The 27,131-nt window shown below is 36.9% G+C and overlaps 1 protein-coding gene across 3 annotated transcripts; it reads right to left on the bottom strand.

Moving 5' to 3' along the window:
- Nucleotides 1-381: 381 nt before the first annotated feature.
- LOC133533421 (ras association domain-containing protein 8) lies at nucleotides 382-26,496 on the bottom strand. Of its 3 annotated transcripts, none has more exons than XM_061872402.1 (10): nucleotides 25,899-26,193; nucleotides 25,685-25,795; nucleotides 25,362-25,477; nucleotides 14,420-14,608; nucleotides 5,380-5,602; nucleotides 4,932-5,048; nucleotides 3,123-3,340; nucleotides 2,520-2,634; nucleotides 1,927-2,053; nucleotides 382-1,629 (listed from the first exon to the last, which is right to left on the bottom strand). In XM_061872402.1, the coding sequence occupies exons 1-10, from the start codon at nucleotides 25,968-25,970 to the stop codon at nucleotides 1,529-1,531; spliced, it is 1,389 nt and encodes a 462-aa protein (XP_061728386.1). In that variant the 5' UTR covers nucleotides 25,971-26,193; the 3' UTR covers nucleotides 382-1,528. The 3 variants fall into 3 exon arrangements, with proteins under 3 accessions (XP_061728386.1, XP_061728394.1, XP_061728399.1); XM_061872410.1 differs by having other exon boundaries at nucleotides 3,123-3,325; nucleotides 25,899-26,185; XM_061872415.1 differs by lacking the exon at nucleotides 14,420-14,608 and having other exon boundaries at nucleotides 25,899-26,496.
- Between the last annotated feature and the right edge of the window lie 635 nt (nucleotides 26,497-27,131).

The raw sequence follows: 27,131 nt of genomic DNA, 5'->3' as shown, positions 1-27,131 counted from the left end.
ACTACAAGGATCCCAGTAAGACTGTTTGAATGTGTGAGTGATACTTAGAAATAGAGTCAAGAAACATTCTGTCGACATTAAGGGGTAGTTTTTGTACAATGAAGTGTTCAATGTTTGTTGTAATAGTTCAATATTTATTTAAAGAGTGCGCTAAACATAATTTACAGTATAGAAATACCAAGACTACTCCACACAAAAATTAAAACTCAAAATTTGCAATTGTGGCACCATCTAGTGAAGTTTAAGCTTTGGGTAACCTAGTCGAACCACCTTAAGGAAATAATTAAATACATTGGAAAAATATGTGTGGACATCTGAACACTCCGGACTAGTCATATATACTCGAACTTAGTTTTTTTGTATAAATGATACGCTCATAAGTACTTTAAATCACTTTATTTGATATATGAATTATAGACAAACATTCTAACTACTTTTATAGAAACCAAGCACAATAATAGTAGAGATTACAAGTAACATACAGGTTCGTATTACATAATATATTAGGCCTAATTAAATACTTTTCAAATACTCAGTTTCCCATAAATGCTGACATAATTTAAGTTTCAATTTCACTATAACACGAGATAATTCTATTGGTTCATACATAAGTATTGCAATGGCTTATATTTTCGACTAGATTATTATCATTAAACATATCTGTATTGCAAAATATTCATTAACTACTCAAAATACCTAGGATATATAAGAAAATATAACTAGGAGTTCGTTCAAGTAATAGTACCATTTGTATTATTTTTATACTATAATACTTGTTCTGATGAGTCAGAAAATTGGTAATTATCATCTTTCTTAATGTTCCGCATACACCTATAACTAATTATGTAAATATGTAGGTATAGATATATAACACTTATACATATGAGACGTTTGAGTAGATAAGTACGTTTGTTCCCTCCGAAGAATATCTATGAAGTCAAATTTTCAAGGTACAATTACTTTATGAGGATGGCAAGACATGATAATACTTTTACTATATAGAATATAAAAAAATCCAATGTAATTCTTTCTATAATTAGTTAATAAAAATTCGTCTAATAATCTTAAGTTAAAATATGATATGATAAGACACAATTTGTGACCCTAAGTATAATTTATGACACTACGATTTGAACACAAATACCACTAAATTAACACCTAAGAAACATTTGAAGAAAATGCACGTTTATTTTCTATCCAATCTCCTATGTCTGTTTCATGCGACATTTATTATAATGATCATTTCTTAACTGTGGGAAAAGTATTTATAAATAAACTAAATGTTTAGTACAAATACATTACCTCTCTTTATGAAAATGTTAATCATAAACGTATCTGCTGGTCAAACTTAATATCACCGCTTATATACCGCTATGGCAACCGTAAGTGATTAACATAGGAACTTAGGTATCATAACATAATACTCTGCCAAACGTAAAAGATCTTCTGGTAAAAAAGGGTCATCTTGGATTAAATTAACTCAATGTGCTTGATACTGAAAGGGCAGTCGCGTAATTTGATGAATTGGCTAAACCCATACACCATGTGGATTCTTATTGGTGGGTGCAGCATTTTCCAGTTGCCGAGGTGATCCTATAATTCTCCGTGCACTGCCAGCTTTGCATAATCCTGAGGAATGGATGCGATTATTGATTAGACACTAACTTATTGCAAATATTTATTTATCTCGCAATGTTCAGGGCCTGATATACCCAAAGGAATATAGCCTATGTATGTTAGTAACTAAGTTTACTAAATAATTTTTCGAACTTGTTGGTTTATACTGCTCAACAATTAAGAGAAAACACGTTCGCAAAGATAGCAATCAGTAATCGTCGGCGGTTACTGTTAACGGCAGGTTGACTCAACATGACAAGATCGAGGCTTTTGAATATCTTATGTCGAATATGTTAACCAGGGTCTTACCATCAAGAGGATGTCTAAGTTCGTCCACACTGCCAGAGAGACTTTGAAGATTAGCTTCTTTCATTTCTTGTACGAGTCGCTCGACTTGTCTCTTTTTTTCCATTATTGCGTCTTCTAAAACTCCAACCTACAAAAAATATTATCTTTATTTAAGCTTAAATTTCATGAGTTTAGTTTTACAAGGGTTCAAAGTTGTTGTTTAACTCCTTGTGGTAATATTAAGACCCGAGCAAGTGAAAGGTCCAAAAATGTAATCTTGAGCGCAGCGAGGGTTAAACTAAATTTACTACCGAGAGAAATAAACATTTCCACCACACCAACGCGAAGAAATTAGCAACTGTAAAACATTACTTACGAATAAAATTCAAATTAATGCTATTAAATATTTATCATTAAAAATCATCACTTAAAAGACAAATGCACCAACCAACATGATGCAAGAACCTAAAATTTGCATCTACATAATCACTTTGCCACTCTTGTGAATAAAATTAAATTTTCTTATCAGTTTTTGAAGAATAAAGAGAGCCTTTCCGAGCTGGTGTGGTGAAAAATATTTTTTTACAATCCTAAAGTAAAACATATTTACAAACCTCGCGCTTTAAGTTCTCAGCAGTCAAATGGTTTATTTCTGTTGCATGTTTTGCTTGTTGAATTTGAGTTTGCAAATTTTCTACTTCAGCTAACATCGATCTTTCTAAAGCTTGTCTGTAACAAATGACAAATGTAAAATTTAAGTTATATCCTTTTTATTGCCAAATAAACTGTATTTTCTATCCAGATTAAGGTTACACACGAGCGTAGCTTTAATAAATATTAAAGCAAGAAATATTACTTTGCTAATCCGCGAGAAAATAACGTGTTAGTCAATCAGTGCTAACCCGTTATACTTACTTGCGTATTTTTACATGCAATTAATGTTCCCACCCTCCCACCGCAAAAATAAATACGCAAATAAATACAACAACCCACCACCAAAAGTACAAAACTCGACACGTGTTTCGCCTCTCTACGAGGCATACTCAGGAGATGCTGGAGATGTTGACGGTCTGACACCCGACAACTGACTCAAATTAATGAATTATCTAATAAATATGCTCATTAAGCATTATTCTTTAATTAACTGTGTTATTGAATTCCTGTTACCATATGTATCACTGACAATGACTTAAATTAATGAATTTATGAATGGTTACCTATTCTCCTGCTGTCTACTATTAATGATCCTCTGTTCATTATGGATCTCCTCCATAATCTTCCGTATCTTATTCTTGCACTGCAGCAGTTCAGTCTCACAGTTGGCTAGCTTCGACCGCACCAGCACTATCTCCGATTTCAGGGTCTTCTCGTTTTGTTTTACGATTTCACTCTCTTCTTCTAAGTAGGTTAACGCTTGCACCTGCTCGAAAAGCTTCTGTATTGAGTTCAAATTAACAATATGTGAATTTTGGTATAGTTTGAAAAATTAATAAAATATGTACAATTTTGTAAGTCTACGTAATTGAAGGATCGTTTCACTCAGTTTCAAGCGCATTTTAATGGATCGTGTGCTAAAGTACTAACATTGCATGCAAGGGACAATTTTATGTAGTATAAAACTATAGTTTGTTGTAAGAAATAAAATTACAAAACAAGAAAGGACCATGGGCAACTATGTATGAAGCCCGATGATGCAAAAACCAAAAGCAATGAGAATTAAATTATTAGATAAGTATTTTGATGTACTTATATTCGTTGTATGGACACCAAGCGGAATCCCATTGCAGAACTGAGATACTGGTATGCGGCGGCCCGGCTTAAGGAGCGCTTGTGCACTGCACTCCCATAAATAATAAAATTATAGTACCTAATCAATGTAATAAATACTACGTATTCATAATTAATGTTTATATCGTAAACAAGTCAATAATAGTTAAATAAGTCATTATTATTCATTAGCATATCACTACTCGCCTACTGCTATAATTTCATACGTAACGCGTGAAGCGGAGCGCTTTGGATTGCGCTCCTGTGAAAAAAGATTTAGTACATTGCATCAATAGGAAATTCTATAAGAGCGAAAGTGAAGATTCGCCACAGTTCCAAACGTGAAACAGAAGATGTTCTAAGAAGAAAGACGTAAAATTGGAGCGGCGCGCCTAGCCCGTTTGACCTTGCGCCCTCTCGACGAATGCGCGCGTAGTCATTTGTTTGCACGCGGGAATGCAATTTCGACTGTTTTCATTCTAAATTAGACAAAATAATTAAATTAAAATAGGAAAAACGAAACGAGTGGCGAGAAATTAAAACACGACCGAAGGAAGTGTTTAAAATCGACACGAGTTGCGAATTATCTATTCGCACATGTATCGTACAACGTTTTACAGTACATATGGCCCTTTAAATGTTTGACACAGTAACGTAATATGCTAATTTGCGCACTAGTGCGGTAAAGAAGCACCATATGTACTGTAAAAGTAAGTAAATTAATTGCTGCGGGGTAGATGTTCGCCCACCGCTGGATGAGCGCGTCAAACCATTTGCAGCGCTCGCCCGTGGACTCTATTGCATAGGAAATACGGGTGACGATATTTTGAATGAAATACTAATATCTCAGTTCTGCAATGGAATTCCGCTTAGTGCCCATATAACGAAATGAAGTTCATAGAAATAATCTAATGACCTAATTCTCAACTCTGTTGGCTGTGGACCATTTTGACGCAAAATTTTCAATAATACATTACGATACAAGTGCGAAAAATAGGAAATTCGAAACAAGTGTCGATAAATTAAAACACGACCGAAGGGAGTGTTTTAAATCGACACGAGTTGCGAATAACCTATTCGCACATGTATCGTACAACGTTTTACAGTGCATATGGCCCTTTAAATGATCGACACAGTAAAGTAATATGCTAATTTTCGCGTAAAGTAGCACCATATGTACTGTAAAGGTACATTTTTAGTATTCGTTAAGAACAAATATATGATTTTCTAACGAAACCGCATTTTGAAAGTGCCTTTACCTGTTCAGTACTTATTCTGAGCTGATTGTCGGCAGAGCTGATCTGCTGCTGCAGGAGTTCCACTTGCCGTTCCTGCTCCCTTCCTTTGTTCTCCCAGAAACCTATTTCAGCATCATACTGCAAAACACTTAATGCGTTTATGCACAGAATAAATAACAGTTTTAGCTTAACAATTTGTCTAAGAAATGACAAGAATATAAGACTAACTTTTATCACTTAATTTATTGATCTTATTATAAATTTGTCCAATAAGCGCACCATGTCTCCTTGCAGGGTCGGAGAAACCTCAATTTATGGTAAATATTTATCAAAAATGTAATATTCAGATTCATTATAATCTCTCATCTCATCATACATATAGTAAAATAAGAGTCCACATGACTACACTGCTACTACATTAATCTAGGAATCCCTTTTACGGTACTTGTTTAATCAAAACTAGATTCACCTTAATGAGATCAGCTTGCTGCGTGGTGAGTTTCTCCCTCTGGTAGTTGACAAGCGACACGAGCTCCCTGTACTGGCTGTTGTAGGTGACGGCTTCAGGACTCCGGGGCTCCTCTTCAGGCAAGCTCACTGGGGACATGTGCGAGGAGCGCGGCCTCGTGCGGGTTGGCGACTTGCGGGACTGCGTCGGGGGCGGCGGCGACCGGTAAGGTGGTGGTGGTTCCCTGGTTACGTTTGGTACTTGTTTAACCAAGTAAGATTCGTAGAGTAGCCCTTGGGCCTTGTTACATAATATCAAACAGACAAAATTAATCCTATGCCATGTTATTATAGTCTGTCCGTTTTTCTAAGATCAAGTATGCCATCGTAAAGCGCCAATTACATCCACAATTCCCGATATCGGGCCCGAAATCAGTCCCGATTTCGGACCTGATAATCAAAATCAAAAATTATTTATTTGCATGATCACGGTACAATTACAGAGCTTAAAATTTTTAATAGGTCCATCGTATTCAACCTGCATCGCAAAACAGATAGGTACAGAAATCAATCTACTTACAAAGTGCGCTCGAGCAACGCACACACATAGACACTGCTCACGGACACGATATCTCGGACTGGTTGGGACTAGTGCGAGCGCGAGCGCCATTCGCTTGAGACGTGAACATTTTTATGCAATAATGGAGCAACAAAAAAAAGTTATTATAACTGTCCAGTGGACGGTTCTTTAAATTCAACATTAAACGATGAATTGTCGCTTTTTAAGCGACCAGTGGTTTCAGTGAGGTAAGTAGGTATCTGCTTGTATTTCGATGGTTCGTTTTAACGTTACACAGAACAGTTAGGTAGATAGGTAAGTGCTCCGCCCCGGTCCCCGAAGAATATGTCTAAGATCGTTTTATATAATAGTTTCCTATTTTTAAACAGTATAAACGAAGTAACTACATTTTAGTAAAGTAAATTCATGCCACCTTACGTAAGTTTGAAAACATGTTTTTTTTGTTTGTGTAGATATTGTGTTGTTTTTAGTGCCATTTGGTAGGTTTGGGTCTAAAACGGATAGGGCAATGGAAATTGTGTAACTAGGGTAATTTAGGGATTTTCAATAGTGAAAATGGACAAACGTAAAATTTTGTATGTTTCTGTTCTGTACACGTTTTGTATTATAATAGTAGTCAGGTTTATAATTTTGTTTTGTAGGATAATTGTACATGAGAATGCGAATATATTACACTTTAAAAAAAATTGTGCATTTCGCTAATGTCGAAATCGTCGCAAGATATTTTCTGTGGCAAAAATATTTAAATATTAATGTCATTGTTGTATTACAAATACAACAATGAAATTAATATTTATATATTTTAGTTGTTATTAATTTCTATTTTCATTCTTCGCGTTGCATTCTCAAAAATAATTAAACAACTAGATACAAGTGCCACTACCAAGATAGTTTTTTGTGCATAAGCCATAGATGACAACCCTAGAGCGACCGCCGAGCGTAGGTATGAAAAGTGAAGTACATTACATACTAATTGACTTCTGTACCTATTTGTTTTGTGCCTGCATGCAGGTGTGCAAATAGTACATGCAAGTACAACATGGAATGTGCAATGTGCTGCTGAGAGCATCGCTTACTTACTAAATACAATATTTACAATTCTTATTATACCTAATTATATTTATCCAAGTACTCCTTAATACTATAAAAACACTTTTCTTGCAACCAGTTAGTCAACTTATTTTAAACGATTTATTTTCTAATTTAATTTCATCAGGTAAATTGTTATACAGAGCGGCAAGGAGGACGATGCATTTTTGTATTGTGCCCTCGTATGTTTCGTACTTGTCTCACAGCGGTATGTAAAATAGTCAGGTTTCTCCTTAACAAATAGGCAGGCTTCAGGCTTGCTTTATATCTTGACACGGGAGTGGCAATATTTTAAATTTCCTGAACAGTGGCTCGCAACTTTCCATAAACCAAGTATTTTCTCTTTTTTGTAATATAAAAGCTTGCTCTATATCTGTGGAACTTCCCCAAAGAACTAAACCATAGCGTATCACTGATGATACGTATCCATGATAGGCCAATATCGCTGCTTCTAATGAGATTGTTTGACTCAGTCGTTTTAGAGCAAAGGCAAACTTGTTCAACTTCTTACAAATGTGGTCTATTTGATGCTTCCAATTTAAACGCTTCTCAATATTAAATCCTATAAATGTACAATTGTCTACTAACTCTACTTTAGCGTTATCATATATAATATCTAAAGCTAATGGCTTTTCAGCATAATTACAGAATTTCATTGCTTTTGTCTTATCTATGTTGATTTGAAATTTATTTCTTTTGAATCAGGCAACGGCGTCTGTTAAGGTTTTGTTTACATTGGCCTCAAGAAGATTTTTAATTGTCTCCTTTTCTTGCTAGGGTAGTATCATCGGTAAATATACAGGCCTGACTAATACAGCTAGAAAAGTCGTTAGTTGCAATTTGAAAACAGTAAAGGGCCGAGGATACTACCTTGAGGAAACCCTTCCTTTTGGTAACTTTTTTTTATTTTTACAAATAACTCTATCCGTTTCTGTACACTGCAATCTCTCCTCTAAATAGCTTTTGATCCATTCATTAGCGTTCCCTCTTATGCCGTACAACTCTAATTTATTCAGGAGAATTGAATGGTCAATGAAATCGAAAGCCTTACTTAAATCAATAAAAAATGCCATAATAGGAGTTTTCTGGTTTAGGCTCTCTGAGACACTCTTAACTAGATTAAAGCAGACAAGTGTAGTGGATTTCCCCTTACGAAAGCCAAATGTTTAGGTGTTACAATGACGTATTTGTTTAGGAAATCATTAAGTCTCTAGAATTTTTGATATGACTGGTATTAAAGTTATCGGTCTATAGCTGTTAGGGTCTGACTTATCTTCCTATTTATACAGAGGTTTAACTATAGACACTTTTAACTCTGCAGGAAAGACTCCTTTAGAAAAGGAAACATTCATAATATGACTGAGAGGACGGCATATATAAGAAGCGCATGATTTTAGAACCAACGTTTACGATTTCGTCATATCCGTAGGCTTTACTATTTTTCAGTGATAAAATGATTTTGTGGACTTCACTCTCATCAGACGGTCTCAAGAAAATTGTATGAGTTGCAGCATTACGCTTTGGAAGAAACCTTTTTTGTAGGTTGATTCCCGAGAGTTTGGTTTGACAACTGCCAAAATAATAAGAAAAGAGGAAGAATGTGTCATCGTGAGATCATATTTGATGAGATCTTTCAAAGCGGAATAAAATTAATTTTGCTCATCGGTGCCTTTGTTATTGTTGATAACGATTGTCGCGTTATAAATGGGGATCACCGCAGGAATCTACAGATAAACATTTAATTCACACTAAATTATACAAATCCTATAAATGTTATCCATCTAACACGTGCCACGGAAATCAAACACAAGTAATAAATAAAAAGTATCTGCCACCGAAATCAGAAATACATCCAGTTAACTTTAAGAAGAAACGTGCCACAGAAATAAAACTTATGAAATAAAAAAATACTGGCTAAATCTTTCTTGTTCCCTATTGGTACCAGTAAGGAACGGCCAGGAGTAAAGTCTACATAGCATAAAAATATTACAGAATTTAATGTATAAAATACACAGAAAAAAAAACCGTTGAATGTGTGTGAGCGTTTGCTAAAAATAGTTCATCTGGTTGTATTAATCAAAAAAATATTAATTGGACACTTCCCTTGAGAGAGACAGCTGCGTAGAAAAAAATAGGCTTAGGCCTATGATGCACCGCGTCAGCACAATAGGCACCCCCAACGTTCAGGCTGACGTCGGTGCTGTAGGTAGCTATCCCGGACGAACTAAGCCGGGTTTCGTGGTAGGCGCCTTAGTCCGCGTCCTTAAACGCAATAGTAAAAATATGCTTCCCCGGAAAGAAAAACCGCGACAAAGAGCGGTTTTCCCAATTTATAACGCGACAATCGTTATCAACAATAACAAAGGCACCGATGAGCAAAATTAATTTTATTCCGCTTTGAAAGATCTCATCAAATATGATCTCACGATGACACATTCTTCCTCTTTTCTTATTATTTTGGCAGTTGTCAAACCAAACTCTCGGGAATCAACCTACAAAAAAGGTTTCTTCCAAAGCGTAATGCTGCAGACATCCTCTAACATACACAAAAAAAGTTGTTGTTATGATAGGTGTCTCAACACAAATATCCCCAACACCCCCGACTTAACTACTTAATAGACTAGAGTTCCTAGTATTACTTCATAGCCATGTTACAAATATAGGGAATGAACCCACAAACAAGGGTTTTTGAACATTATACATAAACCCTAATCTAATCCTTAACCAACGTGTCCCTTCTTCTTAACCAATTAAAAAAACTTTAAACACTAATAACAAATGAATATTGCGTAGATGCAACAATGCGTAAACAAAACCAATGGTAGCTTATGACACACACGAAATGAATTATGTTAGCAACAAAAAAAAAAACCTAAATTATGACAACTTACTTTAAGATGTCCTTAACATGATAGAAACCAACGTGAGGTGAACTCACGTCAGCCAGTTCATAAACTTGTGGCGAAATACGCCTGACTATGCGGCACGAAACAAACCGCGGAGCGAACTTCCCGCCAGTTCCTTCCCCGACAGAACAACGCTGAAAATTCTTCCGCCATACCATTTCACCTGGCTGAAACATAACAGCCTTTCTTTTCTCATTATAAGTATTAGCGTTCCGTTGAAAAGCAAGAAACAGGGAATCAGCAACTTTCGCATAAATGTCTTGAAGTGCTACAAGACTCAAGGCGCGATCACTCCGACTACGGGCCAACTCTAGGCCTGGAGTCTGAGTTTGGGCACGCTGTCGTGTTGTCTCCACCTCACGTCCATACATTAAAAAATTAGGGGTATACGAAGTCGCGAGACTTACGCATGAATTTAAATATAAAGCTACTTTTGGCAAATTCCTAGCCCAAGTGCGATTATCATTACCAACCAAAATACTAAGAGTCGTGATTACGGTTTGATTGTAGCGTTCTGCGACGTTGGCCTGAGGCGAGTAATAGGGTGTGTAGCATGGACCGGGAATGTCGTAAGACCTTAAAAAATCTACGAAAGCCACGCTACGGAAAACAGTCGCGTTATCACAAAGAACGTTGGATGGCGTTCCATAGCGCAATATCACTTCCAACTCCAAAGCAACCGTAATAGATCTCGTATCAGCCTTCTTCAATGGTATCAACCAAACAAATTTTGTAAAAACATCAACTATGGTTAAAATATATCGATATCTGTAATATGCTATCGGAAGAGGACCCACCAAATCTAAAGAAATTAAATCTAGTGGAGCATATACAGGTCTTGGATAGAGCTGTTGCCCACGCGGTTGCGTGTTAGAAATCTTGTACGCTTTACAGACTTGACATTCCGCAAGGTAATCGGTTACATCGCGATACATATTTGGCCAATAGTATAAACTTCTTAATTTCAAATAAGTTTTCATGACCCCAGGATGAACATTCGGGAACCCGTTGTGAATTTCGGCGATCGCCTCTCTTATTTTACTTTTAGGCAAAACCGTCCGCCAGGAGTTGGACACTAAGGGATTATCAACTGCCATCTTACGCATTAGAATACCATCTCGTATTGCATACGCCGGAAATGTTTGTGGTGATCTTATTGTACCCGTAAACACCCTCTCGAACCAGGGATCTGTCGTAATGCTGTCACCCCGCCTGAAAGAAATCAAACCGACTTGGGGACGAGAAAGTACGTCAGGGACAACGTTTAATGCACCTTTTCGGTGTTCGACCTCAAAGTCGTATTGAGATATCAGAGTAGCCCAACGAGCTAGTCGGCCACTTGGATTATCTAAGGTAATGAGCCATTTTAGAGCGATGTGGTCCGTAATTATTTTGAACTTCATCCCATCGAGATAACCGCGGAAATGTTTAATTGATTCCATAACCGAGAGCAGCTCCCGTTCTGACGTTGAATATACCTTTTTTGTAGGTTGATTCCCGAGAGTTTGGTTTGACAACTGCCAAAATAATAAGAAAAGAGGAAGAATGTGTCATCGTGAGATCATATTTGATGAGATCTTTCAAAGCGGAATAAAATTAATTTTGCTCATCGGTGCCTTTGTTATTGTTGATAACGATTGTCGCGTTATAAATTGGGAAAACCGCTCTTTGTCGCGGTTTTTCTTTCCGGGGAAGCATATTTTTACTATTGCGTTTAAGGACGCGGACTAAGGCGCCTACCACGAAACCCGGCTTAGTTCGTCCGGGATAGCTACCTACAGCACCGACGTCAGCCTGAACGTTGGGGGTGCCTATTGTGCTGACGCGGTGCATCATAGGCCTAAGCCTATTTTTTTCTACGCAGCTGTCTCTCTCAAGGGAAGTGTCCAATTAATATTTTTTTGATTAATACAACCAGATGAACTATTTTTAGCAAACGCTCACACACATTCAACGGTTTTTTTTCTGTGTATTTTATACATTAAATTCTGTAATATTTTTATGCTATGTAGACTTTACTCCTGGCCGTTCCTTACTGGTACCAATAGGGAACAAGAAAGATTTAGCCAGTATTTTTTTCATTTCATAAGTTTTATTTCTGTGGCACGTTTCTTCTTAAAGTTAACTGGATGTATTTCTGATTTCGGTGGCAGATACTTTTTATTTATTACTTGTGTTTGATTTCCGTGGCACGTGTTAGATGGATAACATTTATAGGATTTGTATAATTTAGTGTGAATTAAATGTTTATCTGTAGATTCCTGCGGTGATCCCAATTTTTTTTAATGTTCTTTTTTTATGTCTAAATTTAAAATAAACGTTTATTTCTCGTAGCGAGTAAACCATTCTTTCTCTTATTTCTTGCTACAGAGTATTGTATAGATTTTGATCATATAAAGAATTATTAACAGTCATATCAGATGGTTGGTGTTTCTTATTACATGTCAAATTTATGAAATATTTATTTAAACAGTTACAAATGTCATACGGATCAGATATTAATTTATTTTCATAATTCAAAATGTCACTTTCATTCTTAGAATAATTATTATGTAATGTCGTGTCGTGGCAATTGTATTCCAAGTAGCTTTACATTTATTCTTATTATATTTGATGTATTTGTCATTTATAATTCTTTGAGCCTTAAACAGACATGTTTTGAATGAAGTATTGTATTTTTTTTTAAATTTAACTTTAATATTCTGTCTGTTTACCTTGCTGGCTCTATATTTAAGGTATAGCTCTCGCTTAGTTCTGCTGGATTTTTTAAACCTCTCGTTAGCCATTTTATTATCTTTGAGCGATTTGTAATTTAAATTATTATAACAGGAAAGCATAGTTTGTATAATAAACAGAAAATATCATAAATATTCTTTAATGCTTCTGACGTCGTATTTGAGCTAAAAACGTCGAAAGATAGAGCTGATATATAATAAACTTTTTTTTTATGTTTTCATTGCTGTAATCTCTTTTGAATTCAAACCATGTTGAAACAGTTTGCTTATTTGCTTTAATTTCAAGCAGTTGAGCTGATTCGTGGTCCGAAAGACCCAAATATATCATTATCAACTATGATTCGACGCTGCCTATATTACTAACGATTAGATCTATACAAGAGTTCAAACGTGTTGGTGTATTTATGTGAATGTTAAAATTGAAAATCTGTAAGATACTTAATAATTATTTCTTAAGTGAAGTCTCTTTTAATATGTCTATGTTCCAATCGCTACAGAATACAAATTTTTTTCGTTTAAAATTTTCAGTAACAAAGTATAGTAACACTAGTAACATCTCTATTTTATGCAAAAACAGATCTAATTTAGCTTTATTTTGCTCTGGTATTCTATATATGCAGAATACTAGAATATCAAGACCGACTAATTCTGTACCACAACATTCATAATACAATTTTGTAGCTAAACCTGCCGGAATTTTTACCGGTTTAGATTCCAAAAGATTGTGCGCGAGGATACACGTGCCCCCTCTACCGCTCTCTCTGTGGAAAAATCGTTTTCCGTTTCACGGAATATCAGGACATCGTTAACAATATTTGAAACGTAAAAAATAATCGAATTTAAACCGTCGTGACACATACTAACATTAAAAGAAAAAAAGGAGACCTAAGCTCTCCGAAACATGTCGAGCGAGTGACTAAAAATACGTGAGTGTAATCCGTAGAATTATTTTAACGTAAAAAATACTTTGTCTCAATTGCCAAAAATGTTCAATGTTTGATATTTTTGCATATGAACCATTTTTTTTTACGTTTCAAATATTGTAAACGATGTGCTGATATTTGGTGAAACGGAAAAATATTCTTTCTCGGGCCCGAAATCGGGTCTTATATCAGGCCTGATAAAGTGTGTATGTAATGGGCACTTAAATGTATGGGAAACTTGATCTTAGAAATCGGTCAGGCTATTACTTAGAGGTACATTTTTAAAACAGCTTATTTTGTATGTTCTATGTTCTTACTACATTTCACTAATAAAATGTATTTAGGAAATCATAAAATTTTCTGTCATTGTTTAGTATATAGTATATAGTAGTATATAATAGTACCAACCATTAAATTGCATAATGCATGTAGTTATGTAGTTAATGGCCCAATCCATTGAATAGTTCATGCACAAAATTTGTCAATAGGCGTTTTGATAAGAAAACAGATGTATGGAGTAAGCGCTCTATGCTTACTTATTCCTCTATGGTTTGATTGAAATATGTTTTAAGTGTTTTATTTAGTTGAATTTATTTTTTGTAGAATTAGCTGTCCTAAATGCCAATGATGTGCAGAAATAGAAAGATTAGAACTAATGAGGTACATAAGTTTATACAAAAACTTCTGTAAATCAAAAAACTCTGTAAATTATATTTTAAACCTGTATTGTGTAATCCTATAAACACACACAAACACAAGAAATAGTACTCGTACTCAATTACCAAAGCACCATTGTTATAATTATATGCTAAGATTCTTAACTTGTTACCTATAAGGCGGAACATCTTTAAGCACAGGACTATCAGATTCTGGAGTCTTGGATTGTTGTACTCCTTTCACCACACCCACTGGATTTCCCGGAGAGGTGTTGCTTATGTTATTGTAAGTGGGTCCTGGGTTTGTTCTGTTTGGTGAGTTCTGGCTGTCCAAGATGTTGGGCTTTGATGCGTTATGACTCCTAAAATTATTGAAACATAATTTGAACAAAAATTTTTATTTCTCTATTCATGTATGGTTGAGGAAATTGATATAGCAGTTTACGGTTCACTTTACATATATTGGACAGGTCTTAGCATAAGTATGTACAACCAAATTTACTTGAACCGCAAACTGATAGTGTGCGACCGAAACATGTTTTTTTGCCGAAACCGAAACTTTTGTTGAACCGTTACCCATGAAAAAGTAAATAATTCGCATAGGTGGTACAAAAAAAAAAACAAGTTTAGTAATAAAAGCGGTCATGTGCGAGTCGGACTCGCCCATGAAGGGTTCCGTACCATTAAAATTAAATTTTAAAAAACATTACAAAAAAAATTGTATTAAAAAAAACTACTCGTTCAAACCAATTGTCGATGGAAGTTTGCATGGTAATGTACATCATATATTTTTTTTTAGTTTTATCATTCTCTTATTTTAGAAGTTACAGGGGGGGGGGGGGCAGATTTTACCACTTTGGAACTCTCGCGCAAACTATTCAATTAAAAAAAATATATATATTAGAAACCTCAATGTTATTTTTGAAGACCTATCCATACATACCGCATACGTATGGGTTTGATGAAAAACAATTTTTGAGTTTCAGTTCTAAGTATGGGGAACCCCCAAATTTTTTTGTTTTTTTTATATATTTTTGTGTGAAAATCTTAATGCGGTTCACAGAATACATCTACTTACCAAGTTTCAACAGTATAGTTCTTATAGTTAAAAAGTGGCTGCCTGTGACATACGGACGGACAGGCAGAAATGACGAATCCATAAGGGTTCCGTTTTTTGCCATTACATACATACATACGGAACCCTGAAAAGCGTAAAATAAAATGTACCTATTCTAAGTTTTATTTGTAAAGGTCACAATCAACTAAGCTCCAATAAGGCCTGTTCAATTTACTGAGTAGACACTCATACACCTCTTTTAATCTGCTAATTTAAAAACAATTGACGTACAGCTCGCAACAAGCTCTCATTCATTATTGCTACATATTTGTTCCCGGACAGTCAAATGCTTTCCGCAATGCATCTAATTAATGTAGTACATTGCAAGTTAGTTGTGCAATCACTGCACAGGCAAGTATTCACTGCTAAACTCTAAACCAAACGCAAATTATAGTATTTTATGCAACCGTTGTATAAGAAGGATCAAAAAAGGCGAGTGGCGTGAGTACGCCACGAGCATTTTTTGACCTACTTATACAACGTTGCATACAATACTTTTCCTACAAGTCAACAAAAATAATACTTTAAACTAGTAGAATCATATAGGTAAACAAACCAAAAGTATACAACTAAGATACGCGAGCAACCGTCATACGCACCCGGCCCGGCCCGGCCTGGCTAATCAGCGACACCTTCTCGTAACTCATGAGGCCCTGGTACTTGCGCTTTGCTAAATTCAATTTTTGGACAGTTTCTTCTCGATTTTGGCCACAGTAATCTATGGAGAACTAACAAGCAACGATAAGCGGCCTTGCACGTGTTTTGTTATATCGGCTAAAACTCATTTTTTCCTAAAACAATCGACATTCGAAGTTTTATAATGTCTTATCACTAATTACACATAAAGACGGGTGTTTTTTTTAGGAAAACTTGAGTTTAAGCAGATATAACAAAACACGTGTACATTATTTTTTCCTGCTCTCAAACATATACTCAAACAAGCCATTAACTAGCAAGTTGCTTGAGCATCACTTTCTATAGGAGTTAGAAGATTTAGTAACTTTATAGTACTTTGGAGGACAATTTCTCCCAATAGGTTGAGTTTGGGCAGCTAAAAAAAAATACGTGTCCGTTATTTTAGACTACTCTATAACATATATCAAAATGAATCAAATAGGAGTCGGACAGTTGGGTACCCTTCCTTGTAAGTTGCTTCAGTTCCAAATGATAATTCGGGCGGACGGCAATTTTTCTTTAGAACTTTAGTCTAGTTTGGACTCGTGTAACATGTGAAGTGTTTTAACTAGGGCTATAATTTTGATGTCAACTTTTAGCTGATATCCTGTACTATCATTTAACAATAAAAAACGCTCTTTGAGATAAGGTGGTGTAGCGGGGTTAAAGAGAATGCCCTAAAGGAGGGCAAGAACATGAGAGTCACAGCGAAGACGAATAGGAAGCCACTTGAGCTGAGAACGAAACTGAGACACAGAAGTTAGTTAAATTCTAAAAATATCTTATCGGTTCGCGAAATTACACAGGGCCAGTTTAAAATATCAGAAAAATATACAATACAGGGACCCTAAAAAGGCATAAAATCTATTTAAAACATAACTTCAATTGCTTATCGCAAAACAAAACTTTTTGAAACTAAAATGCTGTGTTACGTTTCTGCACACTTCATAGAACAATTACCCTATTTCAGAGCATGAGAAATGAAAAACATTAATCTCGTAGCATTTTAATAGATGACAATATGTACGAAAAATATATATAAAGTAATTTAACAAGGGGGACATTACACTGCTGTCATAGGATGAAATGTACCCGATGAGGAGAAATCCATAAAAACTGATAAATTCAGGAAGAAAGTTCTTGCCTGACAGCCAGTTTATTCCAGTGCCCTAAAATTTGCGTTCTATTTTGCAAAGGAACTTATTGGTAGGTAGCGAATATAATAAAAAAATGAAACGAAAAACGATAAATCTTAGATACCATCCAACAGAAGCTTACTATCGATGCTTTGTGCAGTGGTGGAGCTAATGAATTCAAAAAGGAGTGGTAAGTAGGTACTGGGGCATTGAAAAGGTGAACTTAAGAAATGATAGGCGAGAAGCTAAAACATAAGAATAATTTAAACGAATGTGATTTGCAAATTCTGAAATGCGTCAAAAATGTAATTTTACCAATTTATTTACATTCTATTCTCTCTTCTATATCGTTGGGTTCAATTTTATTACGTTTATAAAAAAAATTAAACGATTCTAGACCAACTAATTGATTTATATATCCATTTTGGGTGTCCGATTAGTAAATTGAATAGTCTTTACACTAAATAATTTTTAAGAAAAAAAAACTGACTTCAATGAGGGATACCGCAGAAAGAAAGATTATTGTTTTGGATTTCATACAATGAAATTAAAAAAAATTGTCTTGAAAACCTAATTTGCCTAACAAACATAACAAAGACGGAACTATGCTTCGTTGAAGAGTTCCATTCTGATCGGCATCAGCAGTTCCACTTCGTCAATTATGTCACTTTTTTAAATGTAAATGCTTGATTTGTTGATGAAAATACAAAAATCACTATATGTATGCCTTTCACATTTGAAGAGTTCCCTCAATGGGGACGGCGGCTGCCAAACTTTTACGACGATTATTACGTACATGAAAATATCCTACATGCTCCTGTCAAAACAAAACTTTTTATTTGAATGGCTTTGAAACTTTATCCGACAGTTTCTCGGCCTCAGATACAAAGTTTAATACTTATACAGAGAGTTTAATTATGAAGTTTTATTAAACATTGGTCAGTGCCGGATTAAGACATTTTGGTGCCCTAAGCATTTCTAGACCATGGTGCCCCCTCATCAAGATTACATTGAATTTTCTTGGTAAATTGAGTGACGTTTATTGCCGCATTACTGCTGAGAATAGAATTTTCAATCCATCACATCATTTTATCATGGAAATTGACAGTACTGCAGCAGTACTAGCAGTACAGTAGTGCAGTCGTAGTAGTGCAGTAGTAGTGCAGCAGTAGGTAAGGTCAAGTGTAATCAAATTCGAAGACCGTGCATCGCTTAAGTCCGGAGGCCAAGCCAACCATTGTCCAAGTGTAAGCGAAGACGTAAGACATAGGCCGTACACTGCACAGGGTTTTGCAACCTCTAGAGCTTTCCTGCGAAGCTCATTCATGTGAGGGCAAAGGCCGAGCTTCAGTAAGGGGCTTAGCCATTGACCATTGGTTCTTGTCAGAACAAGTACCAATGGCCACAAATGTCTTAAATAGCAAATTATTGTTTACGAAAACGGGACTTAATAGGGTAAGTTTTAAAATTACCTCTGACCAGACGTAGACGTTTCAAGGATGGCGGCATCCCCATGGTCTCGGAGTAGACTGGGTAAAGTCGACATCATTATTTTGACGTTGGAGGTAATTTTAGAACTTAATCAAACGCGATTAAGTACCATTTTCTTAAATAATAATGTGTCACAATTAGGCCAATACAATTAGATTTTTTTCGAATTCGGACCTAAAAATAGTAAAAATACGTGTAATCCGAGTTTGCTCCATTCTAGGAGGTGTGCATAAATGTTTCCTCTTTTTCAGCTTTTTTGCTTCTAAATCGAAAACGTTACGGCCGACGGAAAATTTGTTCTAATTACAAGTATTATTAAAATTGATATCTGAGGATCCGAAATGTAGGTAAGTTTACTATGTTCTTGCAATAAAATATATTGATTGATTGATTGTTTAAGGTGCCTTAATATGTATTCGTAGTAAATTATAAAAAAAGGTCGACATTTTTATTTTTGGTAAAATCATGTTAATAATCCGAAATCGCTTTCTTACCAGTGTCTGATCCACCAAGTGCTATTATAATTGATAGTGGGTTCCTTCTACATCGAGTGGTTAGGGAATCCAAAGAAAAAAATATCTCCTAAGGATCCCAAAATGTATGCACACCTCCTGGGATCTCTATCAAACTCGAATTACACGCATTTAGGACCAAATAAATATATTAAAACAATTTCCAGCTTGCTGGGAATTAATTCCTCAAAACGCTATTTTTGGATCTAATTTGTTTGGCCTAAATCGTGAAAGTTTAAATCAGTGTTTTTAAAGGCACAGTCTAAGGCTGAATGCGCGGAGCGTTCGATCGGCGCTTACGGATGAGGCCAAAGGTCGAGCTGGAAGAAAGCAAGGCTTAAATTTGACCAATGGCGAGGCGAGGTATGAATGGACGTCCGGAGCGTCCGATCGCGGCGCGTTATCATACAATACAACCAACAATGGCGAGGTGTGAACAAGGCAGCCCAGCTGCGAGAGAGGATAGCTTGGATTTGGATCTATGGCCAAGCGAAAGTGAGGCAGTTTGCATAAAGTAGAAGGCCTGGCGTCGCATAAGACCTAACGCCGAACTGCAAAAGAGTGGCTTGAAATCGAACCTATGTAATCATGGTCCTCCTACTGCTCGGCCTTTGGCTTAACTCGAAAGCGCAACTTAATAAGATGCTTTTGTTTTTCGGCCTTTGCCATCGCGGCACTGCAGCAACTCGGCCTGGCCGACACATCTGGCGTGCAAGAGAGCAAAATACGCAACAAAATCGGTAATCTACGTCGAGAAAATCGGTTGGCCACAAGCCCGACGGCAAGATTTTTTGGCCATGGTGTTTTTCATGAGCTTTGATGGCCTCCGCGTAAGGGTGGAGATGTACTTACGTGTCCTCACTCTCTTAGGACCCTTCGTTATTAGATAGGTACTTGAACACGTATCAAAAAGTTTCTTGTACATAAGTACTACACTACGACTGCGATGCTGATGCAGCCTGCGCGTTTTTTTTCCTACGATTTTGGTGCCCCCCTACACGTGGTGCCCTAAGCAAGTGCTTATTTTGCTTAATGGTTAATCCGGCACTGACATTGGTGCAACGAGTTGGTCGAGTTGTCTCAAACTCTAGTGGCGCCATCTATCAATTAGCTTTCAGCCGCCTTCCCCATTCCTCATGGATCCTATCATCAGAACTGAGTTTTGACAAATACGGGACCAATCTGTATGTATATAAATTCAATCAAAAACATAATTTTCAAAATCAGTTCAGAAATGATGGATGAAGTAACGATCATTAAAAATAAAAAACATACAACCGAATTGAGAACTCCTTTTGAAATCTTGAAGTTGAAAAAATAGATGCAAAAGTACAGTCATAAGTTTCGGTGTGACCGAAACGTTCGGCAGTTATTGCGCCAAAACCGCACCTTCGGCCGAAACACGATCTTTATTCCGAAACCTGCCGAAACCGAAACTTCGGTCGGACACTACAAACTGCTAAAAGATCAATATTAAGTTGAAAGAACACTTACTTCTCCCTCCCAACCTAACAAATTCGTAAAAAGCCGTTTTAGAAAATATTTACATGAAAATTAAGTTCAATGTATTAAAAAAACATCCCTTACTAGGATAATTAAAAGTAGGTTGAGCTAGAACTGTAACCTCCCAAAATTATAAATTCTTGACAGTAAGTAGGTATGGGCATTGTGAATTTCATCTCGCTTTGTGTGGTAGGGCAGTGCCAGTGGAAGTCATTCCAGATCTACGAAGCGCCCAACTGGGGAAGTACCTCCACCTTACAGAAAACAGCAGCCAAATAACACAAGACCCTACTCATAGTGTTGTGTTCCTGCCGGTGAGTAAGGTTGCCAGGCGAAACGAGGTTTAGGGTCAGCAATGCGCATGTAACTCCTCTGGAGTTGCAGGCGTACATAGGCTACAGAGACTGCTTACCATCAGGCGAGCCGTATGCTTGTTTGCCACCGACATAGTATTAAAAAAAAATAGATATGATATGGTTAGGTTCAAAAGGCAAAACAGAAACTATCAGAAAAGTGTGGTAGTGTAGGAGTGTAGCATAGTGTTGGTCTTGAAGCGTGAATGTATTCATTAGGTATTACGAGCCCCAATGCAGAAGAGTTCGTCAAGTCATAGATTATTAAGTATATGACTCTATATCAACTCGTTTTATTTCTAGAAAGGCATTAGCAGCAAACGATTTCTACAATATTAGGCCGGTGCCCCACTGCTGCGCACGCTACATCCACGGCCCACGTTTTAATACAAACCGTGGGCAAGCCCACGAAATTTTGTATAGGAACGTGGGTCGTGTACATAGCGTGCGCTGCAGTGGGGCGCCGGCCTTATACTCCATAAATACAACGTTGCTTTTACACTATTGCACAATAAATACAATGTAAGAAAAAAAAATCCTAGGTATATTCATTCATGTATGGTTTCACAAAACAGTTCGGCAGGTTCTTAATTGATGCAAAATAGTTTGTACATGCCTAGCGTTAAGCCTCTTTAATGTTATTACTCAAATAAATAAAAATGATTTAAATAAATTTGGAACCCATTGTCATTTAATATGTCAAAGGGTACATACATATAAGTACATACTCCAAGTATTTTTTCATTATTATAAGTAATTTAGAGCAACATGGGCCGCGAAAAACCAGTCACAGAAGAAGTCAGGAAAATTATAATTTCCAGTAGTGAGAGTGGGAAATCTACCAACCAAATCGCCAGAGATTTATTACTGCCAAGATCTACTGTCCAGTCAATCATCCAGCATCGCAAGAAACACGGCACAATTTCGTGTTTGAAGAAGTCTGGTCGACCGCGTATGACGAGTGCAGCTGAAAACCGAGTTTTAAAGAAAATTATCAAACAAAACCGCCGTGCTCGTGCGGGGAAACTTACCGTAAAATGGCGTGATATGATCCAGAAAGGCGTTTCAGTGGATACCTGCAAAACGGTTCTCAAAAGAATGGTTTTTACACGGCCAAGGAAAAACCTTTACTAACGGAGTTACAGAAAAAGAAGAGGCTGAAATTGGACTACTGAGCAATGGCGTCAAATAATATGGAGTGATGAATCAAAATTTGAAGTAACTGTCGGCGATGAACGAAAAAAAATCATTCGAAATAAAGACGAAGCATTCATCAAGAAATGGACTGCATTAAGAGAAAAGTGAAGTTTCCTGGGTCTGTGATGATATGGGGTTGCATGTCGGCAGAAGGGGTAGGCCACCTGCATTTTGTAGAAGGGACTGTTAATGCAGCGAAATACCAGGACATTTTGAAAACCAGTTTAATTCCATCTATTCCAAGCTTGAAATATGAAAATGTCTACACTTTTCAACAAGACGGGGCATCTTGCCATACTGCGAAGACCACGAAGACTTGGCTCGAGTCTAAAGGAATCCCCACTATGGAGTGGCCGTCGAATAGTCCAGATTTGTCACCCATTGAAACATTGTGGTGGAAAATAAAAATACGCAAGTTTCCATCGAGGTCAAAAAGTGATTTAAAAGAGAAAATCGTCGCTGTCTGGGAGTCTATAACCCCAGAAGAGTGCGAAGAGTTGGTAGCGACGATGCCATTGAGGATCAAGGCTGTTCTTAAGAGTAAAGGCAAGACAACTAAGTGGTAGGCGAACTATTTTGCGTACTCAAGATCGATAGCCGAAATATTATGTGTTGTAGTTGATAGAATTGTATTTTTTTATTGCAATACTTGAATATTATTTTGTTGTATTATATAGGAAATAAAGTTGATTAATTTTACAACACTTTTTTTTAATTCTTGCTCCTATGCTACTAAAATTACTTACTAGATTTGACTTTGAAAAAAAGTTATTTTCAATTTTAAATAGTAGCCGAACTCTTCTGCATTGGGGCTCGTAAATGATGTGAAATAAAATGGTTGTCTTTAATTAGGACTTTTACATTTACGCATTCTACTAACAACATTAAAATCTGCTATGGATAATTATGAGATAGACCTATATCTAAGATTAGATATAATAAAACATAAATAAAAATAATAAAATAAAATAAAATAAAAATTATTTATTTCAGATCAAAGATCCATATTATGTTAGTACTTATACTCTAGACTTAATAACTATGTTAGTTTGAGCAAACACATAAAATAAAAACAAAAACCAAATAAAAACAAAAAACTTCCTATTTGGCCCTTCCAATGGCGACTTCGACCCAGTATTTTGTTGTAGGGCAGTCTAGGCTTTCCGACAATGTCCTGAGGAGGCTATTGCCACTGCAACGCACTCGCCTAAGTAATGATCCAACACGCTTGCGTCTGATTGCGAAAAAGTCATCACTTCGCGCTTCCGCAAACATGCTAGATGCACTACAGTGCTTGGGCAGTCGCAACAGCATCCTCAAGACATTGTTATACTGGACCCTCAGTGCGTTGTATGACCTTTGGGTAAAATTTACCCACAGACTGCAGGTGTAGAACGTCTGACAGTATGCTTTAAAAAGCGTCATTTTGACTTGTTCGTTACACCTTGCAAATCTGCGGGCAATCATATTACCACGCACCGCCATCGACCTTCTCTCCCTCTCAAGGTCTAGGTCATCCTTCAGATCTTCTGTAAGGATATGCCCCAGGTATTTGAACCTCTCCACTCTCTTCAGGGGCACACCGCAAAGCATGATCTTAGGTATTGTTGTTGGGTTGTATTTCTTGGCTTTAAAGAGGACGAACTCACTCTTGCTAGTGTTATACCTAAGACCATGCTCCTCAGCATACCCCTCGCATATAGTGATGAGTTTTCGTAACGAGTCGCTCGACGGACCCAGCAACACCATGTCGTCTGCATAGCTGATGTTGTTGAAACACGTTCTTTCTATATGACATCCGACATGTGTGTTGCTGAGCTCCTCGATCAACCCATTAACGTAGAGGTTGAACAGAATGGGAGATGTTAGTCCACCCTGACGAACCCCACGTTTGAGACTATACTCGTCTGAGTCTTCTCCCGCCCATCTCACGCAATTGACCTGGCTGCCGTACCAGTACTTTAACAGTTCGACGCACTCCCTCGGTATACCCGTTTTCGCTAACTTGTCCCACAGTACGTCGTACACAACCAGGTCAAATGCTTTCGACAGGTCCAGAAAACACGCATATATGGGTGTATTCCTGTCTTTATAGTACCTGATAGCCCTCTTAACACACAATATTGCAGTCTCGGTAGACAATCCCTGACGGAAGCCGAATTGTGCATCATGCAGCTTCACATATCTACAAAGTTGCTCATTAATAAGGCTATCAAGTACTTTGGCGAGAACAGTTGCCAGAGAGATGGGCCTGTAGTTTCCTATGTCCGACAAATCCCCCGTTCTGTTCTTTATCAGCGGCACTACAACTGTCCTAGTGAGCTTCCTAGGGAGATAAGCGTGTCTTAAGCACATCGTGTAGAACATCGCCAGCACCCGTGGCAGGTGTATGCCCGCATACTTGAGATGCTCTATGCTGAGCCCGTCATGCCCCGGCGATTTACCCCTTTGCATGTTTTTAATCACATTTTTTTTATATCATATAATCACATAATGACAGCAATAAGAAAAAAACTTGAAAAGGTGTAGAGCTACATAAATAACATTAAATTTCATTAAAATTAACAAGTTTAATTTTATTAAACAGTAATCTTATACAATGCTGGCTCACACACACTCTGTACATACTCAGAAATCAAAACTTCCCACACAAATGTAATTTTGATTTGTAAAAATAAATATTCAAAATAGAATGGTAAGGGGGACCTCTTTAACAGGTCTCCGAGTAGCTAGAGGTTAGGTTAGGCTAGGAATTAGGAAGGGTTTTTGACATTTTAAAGTGCTACGAGTTACAGGGTTAATGTTGAGAAAAATGTGAAGGTGACTGAACTACATTTGAGATGTAACATACTCAATAAATCCCCCGGGATAATTATATTTACAGGAGCACAAGGAAACACAACCGTTAGGAGTATTCGTGTATTGCAAGAATGGGTCTTCTATCTACCTGCGCTGTCAGGCGTTTATCAAAGTATTTATTAACTACCTACATTACATGAGATAGCACAGAAAAACTTAGTCTGAATTGTTATTGTATCTTCATGGATGACTACAAGATGATACTAGGTGCAATGTGTACATACTGATTAAATAATTGGATCAAGTTGAAAGACATGAATAATCAGACTCACCCATTTCCAATTGGAGATCTATTTGTTGATTGTGATGACTTCTGACCACTTCCAGAATCAGATCGCCTCAAAATAAATTGAATATCATTGGAATACTCTCCCCACTTCATTAGTATCTATAATAAAATAAGATGTTTCATTTAGGTTAGACAGCATAAGAGAAACACTTATACATATTTTATTTATTTATTTTATTTTGTTTAAATCTCATATTGTTCCTCTTACCCAGAGTAAAATAAACTGTTTCTATTACCCAATATAATCTTACATGATTGGTTCTATTTGGACCCCATAAGACTTTGATCTGTTCGAAAAACACGTACCTTCAAAGGATATTCTTGAGGAGCCAGTAATCGTTCATTATTCCGCCACCGTTCGATTAGCGTAAATCTGCCTACTTTACCAGTGGCATGGGCTAGTGCGAAAACTACATCCTGTAAAAAACCTTTAATTAGCAAATTGAAAGCTAACTTTGCCCCAATAACCCACTTAATAATATCAGTATATTAGTTAATTACAAAAAATACCAGAACTTACCTGACAAGTAGTAGTCTCCGTGACCCCACAAACAATTCTTTGTATTCCCTCGACCCAGACCTTCAGCTCCATTAATTTTTGGTATAGTGACTCACTAGTACCTAACGATAGTTGTGTTCATCTACGACATTATTCCGAAAGTTACACCACCTGTCTGTTTTGTTAATTTTTTCTCACGCGAAACGAGTTAAAATACGACACAAACATACCAAAATACACAATACAATACAATTGAAGAAAATAAAGTGGGTTATGAGAAAATTTCGTTCGGAAACGTAAAGGAATATAATAATGTAGCGTTCATATCAAGTTCAAATGAACAAGGCGTTGGATTTTCTGTTATTGCGTTCAACGGCATGACAATATGTGGATAATATTATATTAATTATTAATATATAGTCTAGTCTTTCAAGCCCATGTCAAGCCATTTCCGTTAGTAGAAAAAAGCGGCAAATTAAAAAAAAATGTAGGCGATAAGGGTGATCGACTCATAGAAAAATTAAATTTCGCGCCTTTTGCTACTGACAAACTGATTTGACCGGCTATCCGGCTATATATTGAACCTGATAATACTGATATGAACACTACAACTTCCCAACGCGAACAACGAAAATCGAATTTTGTCAAAGAAGCCGCGAAAACGATAATCGCCCTGAGGGCCTGGGGGCCTACCGCGAAAACCGAAATTCTCAAATTGCGGGGATCTTTCTCTTTTACTCTCACTAAGACGTAATTAGAGTGACAGAGAAAAATGCCCGCAATTGACGAATTTCGATTTTCCCGGTAGCCGCCCTACCGCTAACCACGTTCGACGTGTTGCCTGTCTATTGCACTTGTAACTCTTGTAAGTTAAGTCTGACAGGGAGGCAACACGTCGAACGTGGTTCGCGGTAAGCCCTCTGCTCGGTGGTCCCCGTAGTCTCACGAACGCAAGAATACCAATTTATGACCCTAAAATTTAGATCAAACTTTTATAAAATTGTGACGTTTATAGAACACTTGCATAACGGTACTATCAAAATCGCTGCCTGCGCGCTTGGGGATTCTTAAGTGCCAATAGGGACCGTGCGCGTTGGAGGGTCTGCCATCTTGTGGCCTGAATCAGAACCATAAACATGCACATTTACACGTCACGTGTTATCTTGTGCATATTAGGTTCTGCCATCTTGTGGGCTACATCGGAACAAAAAACATCACATTTACGCCTCGCGCCAAAAATCTGACGGCTCCTGT

The sequence above is a fragment of the Cydia pomonella genome, chromosome 2 (assembly GCF_033807575.1).
Source record: "Cydia pomonella isolate Wapato2018A chromosome 2, ilCydPomo1, whole genome shotgun sequence".
NCBI classification, from domain to species: Eukaryota; Metazoa; Arthropoda; class Insecta; order Lepidoptera; family Tortricidae; genus Cydia; species Cydia pomonella.
Note: the sequence above shows the minus strand (reverse complement) of the source record. Positions and strands in the feature narration are given on the sequence as shown.